This window comes from Cenococcum geophilum (assembly GCF_001692895.1).
Source record: "Cenococcum geophilum 1.58 unplaced genomic scaffold K441scaffold_46, whole genome shotgun sequence".
In the NCBI taxonomy this organism is placed as follows: domain Eukaryota; kingdom Fungi; phylum Ascomycota; class Dothideomycetes; order Gloniales; family Gloniaceae; genus Cenococcum; species Cenococcum geophilum.
The window spans coordinates 317,463-323,102 of NW_027137604.1; the positions used below are offsets into that span (position 1 = coordinate 317,463).

Genomic DNA, 5,640 nt, shown 5'->3' on the forward strand with positions numbered 1-5,640 from the left:
TTATTATATTCGCTATCTTTATAGTATACTATGCGGTATAATAAGAATCCGTTTAAGTCTTGCTAATTAATATCTTTAAGGTTAGTTATATCGGTATTCTATATCTCTAGGTTAATATCTTTCTCGTACTTCTTTAGGTAGGTTAACGCTATAGTAGAATCTGCGAAGGTACACAGAGGGTATTAAGGTTGTTGTTTAACGTATAGTTAGGTATTAAGGTAGTTATTTAATACGTTTTAATAAAAAGATTAAAGAGAATAAAGGTTATTTGACGCGTTTTAGTTATCAACTTAGGACCTTAGGTTTAGTAATACTTCTAACCTAAAGTACTTAATCAAATCTTTATAAACGCGGTTATTCTACATAATAGACGTAACTTGGTATCTCCTAGTACTTAGTAACACTTCTATTACTAGTTTTCCGCAAGTTTAAGGTAGTATAGTATCGCCGGAATCCATTCTATATAAGCGCATATAACACCCCTATACAAGACTATCTTTTCTATTTAAAAACCTAGCTGCTTTGTAGTTGACTGTGTATTTAACCACTAATTAGTATTAGTTATATAGGGTGACTCACTAATAACGACTACTTGAGTAGGTTACAGTAATGTTGGTTAATATACTTATTCTTATTAAAAATAAGGAAGGGCGAGGAGCTTAAGACTCCTCGCCACGCTAGTGCCGCGGCGTCACGTAACGACCGCTTACCTCATTCCCGACAATAAGTTTCTATAAAGTTTATAAACTAGCAGAAGTTATAGCGGTTAAGCTATATCCCATTTTAAAATAGCTCTATATTATTATATTATATAATATACAGATCTTAAGTCTATTTCTTTAAAAAGGTTTACAGCTATAGCTATATAGTAATTTACTCTTTATTAAGCTAATTAAGTGCGATTTAGTTTAGTAATTGGTCTTTAATCTTATTAATAATCTAGCATATACGCTCTTTAGTATTATCTTATATTATTAGCATCTTAAAGAAGTTGTCTACCTTACGAACCCAATCGTCCAACTACTAGGCGTTAGGCCTATAGTGGAGTTTTAGACTACTAAAGGCCTTAGCTAGTCGGTCTATGTCCTTTTTCTATTTATAGTGTAGATAACTCTCTAAGTCCTCTATACCTTCTTAGGTAGGTACTAAGTAGCCCCTAGAAAGCCCTTAGCCTTAACTAAGTTATAAAAATTTTTACTTAGCTTAAATTAAACCCTACTAAATATAGATTTACCCTTAGAGGGTTCTAATATATTTATTAGTGGCTTCCTCCTATATGGCTTCTAAGAGCCTTATAACAGCTTCCCAATATCTGTCTTAAAGAAGATTAGTATAAGGCTCTTAACCTTCTAAACTTAGGCCTAGGGAAGCTCCTACTATAGAGGTAGTATTAGTACTAGTAGCTAGTATAGACTTCCTAATAAGGCTTAGGTCTTAAGTTAGTAGTTAGTTTAAACTACCTAAAGGGGTAGGCCCGCTTAGTTTATAAGCAGTCTATATACCACTACTATGCTAATTATAGGCCAGTGGTCTTCCGGGAGGGTTCCGGTTAGTTCCCTAGTTAGATATATTAATATATTTCTCTAGTATTTCTAGCTTAGGGAAAGATCTTAGAGTTACCTCTAGCGCTTAATCTTTTAATTAGCCTAAGTAGGGCTAAAGGGGTTCCGGTTACTTTTTAGCAGCGTTATAACCATTATAAAGGGTATCTGCGTTTTCCTTAGCGTTACCGGTAACCGTAGGTATATAAAAGTCTTTAAGCTCCTAAAGCATCTAGATATTAGGGCTTATTTAGCCGTCTTACCTAAAGGGTTATATTATTATAATCTCTCGCTATTAGAGGGACCTTTTTACCTTAGCGCGACGGCTTTCTATAAGGTGCCCATGAAGTTTCTATTTAGGTCGTTATAAGATTTTAAGGGAGGATAGTAGTTGCAAATAAAAGATATAAATAAATAATTTAGTCCTTAAAGCCGACTACCTTTCTGAAAGGAGTAGGAAGGGTTTAAATATAAGGGGGCTATAAGGTACAATTGTGGAACAGAATAGATTGGTAAAAGAGATAAATTCTTAAGGAGGTAAGGCCTTTTGGATTATAGAGACTATATACTATAGGCATGTACCTCCGGTATATAACCGGCGACCATTTAAAAGGCATCTAGGGGTTGTCTTAAGGGCAACCTAAGGTATCCGCAATAATATCCCTTATAGAAGGTTATTAAAGATATTAAAGAATCTATTAAGATCCTATCTTCTCTACTAGTTGCCTTATAGTCTAAGAGTCCTACTCTTATATTAGGTAAAGGCGCGCCTATAAAATTACGCCTAGAGCTATTACTATAGCAGAATCTAAGCCGGTAAGTAGTGTATAAGGATATTACTAACTTTTAAACTCGCCTAGGGAAATAGATTAAGTATATAGATATAAACTATAGTAACTATTAGAACTTCTACTATATATTTAATAGTTAATACTACGCTATTAATACTGCTTAGCACAAGGCCTAGGTAAATACTATTGCCTCTAGCGACACTTAGTACGAGGAGCTGTCTATAAAGGTTTTCCATACTCTTATAGTAGACGGTTTAGTTAGCTGCCTAGGTTGACGATTTTATAAACCCTTAGCGGTAGCTAAGCTTTATATAGTAACTAACTATATAGCTAAGCTTTAAGAACTGCAGATAGAGGCCTATAGACGTTAATTAGAGGATAGAGAGAAAGAGAGGGAGAAGTGCTATAATAAATGACGTAAGGAATAAGAGGAGCGTGGCCGTCTAGTTGCTATGTAGAGATAGTAGTAGTAAATGGCGATATTTCTATATGGTTTTAATTAGCAGCTGCCTGTATATCCTTAACACCACACCGGCCCTTTCTATATATAGTATCCGTAGAATTAAGTACCTTATCTACTACCGCAGCCGCTTTAACTACCTATACTGCTGCCTGCTTAACTGCCTATTTAGCCTTAAATCTAAGCTACTGCTCCTACTATTAGCCCTCTACTACTGCCGCCTCCTACCCTTATATACAACGTTAACGAGCACCCACGCTTAAGTCCTATATTAGTTAATAAAGAGGATATAGATACTATTTAATGTCTATTTATCTAGAAGCTAGAGAGGATATATAACGCTATAATATAAGAGAAACTAAAATAGTTTAGGGATATTATATTGGAATAATAGTAGAGTCTAAATAATCTACGTGCTATAAAAAACGAAAATTTATTCAGATTTTATAGGGCTTTAGAGTTAGGTGCTACTAATGGCTTTGTTAGTAATATAGCTAGCTTCGCGAGTTTAAAGTATACTATAGGCAGTAAAAGGCTGTTATAGCGGCGAACGCCTTTATGGACCTAGTAGGAGGCTTTATACATATATAAAGGATATATAAACTAGGTAAAAGGGTGTGTTTTTTATAGTAATATAATATTAGACGATTCCCTAGTAAGTGCCTATAGCGATATTAAAGGTTATAGTTAACTTCTTTAGCCCTTAAACCTTAACACCACGCTTAAATTATTCTAATTAACGCCGTAAATACTCTAACTCAGCCTGTTCTATATATATTCCTCCTACTATATATTAAAACTGCTATTAGGTAAAGGAATTGCACCTACTCTTACGGATAGCTCGCTTAAGAAATTTACTATAATTGTAGTGGAGTTCTTAAGTATATAGGTGCTAGCGACGGATCTATGCCTTTAAGACAGCCTATCCGCCCTACGGACTATTCGCTTACGCTTATAGTCCTATATAGCTCAACGGAACACCAAGCTTAACGGAACGTGTAGCCAAGATCAAGCCTTACCTATTTCCTTATACAATTAAATTACCATAACCATGCCTACAGAATCTAAAATTATTAAGATACGCGTGCAAGATGCACTTCGTGAGTTATCACGCATAGAAACACTCAGTATTCGATTAGCAGCCCGCCTATATAACGCGCCGTTTAAACGTATCTATAACCGCGTTAACGGCATTAAGAGCAAGATGTAGAGGCCTAGCAGTAATAGGATGCTTAATTAACACTAGGAGGCTATGCTCCTATTCTATATTAATTAAATAGACCGCCTTAGAGTCGGCGCGCTGTTTTACTAGGTCTATAATTGCGCGCAGCGTATTCTTAAGCTCTATGCGCCTAACGGCACTAAACTACCTACTCTTAAACGCAATTAGACTAAGATATTTCTTAAATAAAACCTAATAGTATATAAGGTTAAGCAGAAGCCTATAGAGATTAATTAAGCTACTATAAACAATCCTATTACAATATAGGAATGGTATACTTTATATAGGAATATAAAGGAGCAATAGGGTATTCTACTATGCAATAAATACAACTTTAACGAGTCTAGATTTTGTATTAGAATTAGTAGCAGCTAGTAGATAATTACGCGTGTATTAGACACTAAGAGGATACACTTAGCTAGTAAGACAAATTGCGATTTCGCGTTAGTTGTTACAGTACGTGCCGACTGTCAAGGTACGAGGTACGAGGTGACTGTATATTATTGACAAACGATGTCGTGTGAGGATCTATGTAGGAGGTGAGGCGGTATATATATACGCCGCTCAGGGTCAGGTCTGTGCTCGTGTCATAATAACACAGTTATAACAACGTGTCAGGTCAGTGCCGTGACATTAGTGTTAGAGGCTATATCTAGTAATAGAGTTATACTTACTCTAGCAGTTATTATTAAGGGCTAATAAATTATGTATTAACACCTTAATGATATAAGTATACCTAGTAACTATATGCTAGGCGCTTAAACTAAAGGCTATTTAAATAACAACCTCGCGTTTAATTAGATTTAGCACTTTAATAGGCAAAGCGCTACTTAACAAATAGGTGCGCATTAGCTGTTACTACTAGACGGCCATAGTTTACATCTTATAAAGGAATTTATAGAATATTATAAGGAGAAGAACATCTATTTATTAGCTATTCCGCCCTATACAAGCCACTTTCTATAACCGCTTAATATTGTTCTCTTCTAGCCGTTTAAGCACTACTATAGATAGGCTGGTAAGATGGCTGTACAAACAGGCTATATAAACTTTAACACTGTTAAATTCCTCTACACTCTATACCAAATTCGTATAACTATATTTAAATCCTTATCTATTCTATTAGGATAGGTAAAGATTGGCCTTATTCCGTATAATCCTAAGGTTATATTAACTAAATTGCGACGTTAAACAGCCATAGTACGTCCATTTACGCCACCACCTATAATACTACAACTACTGCGGCCACAACCTATAGTGCCACAGACGCCTAATATACCGTATAGCTTGTAGATAATAATAAACCGAGTTTGTAGCTTTATTATTAAGCAGCCTAATAGGGTAAGGAATTCTTTATTAATGCTTTATAAGAGCGCTAAGGAAGAATACTATACTTTACTTATTAGCAGAGGAGGACCTATATTTAATATAGGCAGTAGTATACGCCCGCGTAAAGCGTTAAAGGACTAACCAACGGGTTGATTAAAAGGGAGGCTTAATATCTGCAGTAGGTAGACGGCTTAAAGTATTATAACGAGTTTAAAAGGAAGCAGAGAAGGCAGGTAGGGCGGCTATACGCGCAGTAAAGAAGTAGGTAAAGGAGGACGCTATATAACGTATAGAGGC

At 35.4% G+C, this 5,640-nt stretch overlaps 1 protein-coding gene across 1 annotated transcript; it reads left to right on the forward strand.

The window, feature by feature from the left end:
- Window positions 1–3,843: 3,843 nt before the first annotated feature.
- K441DRAFT_731735 (uncharacterized protein) lies at window positions 3,844–4,002 on the forward strand (the record flags this gene model as incomplete). Its single annotated transcript, XM_067654235.1, has 1 exon — window positions 3,844–4,002. The coding sequence occupies one exon, from the start codon at window positions 3,844–3,846 to the stop codon at window positions 4,000–4,002; it is 159 nt and encodes a 52-aa protein (XP_067500054.1).
- Between the last annotated feature and the right edge of the window lie 1,638 nt (window positions 4,003–5,640).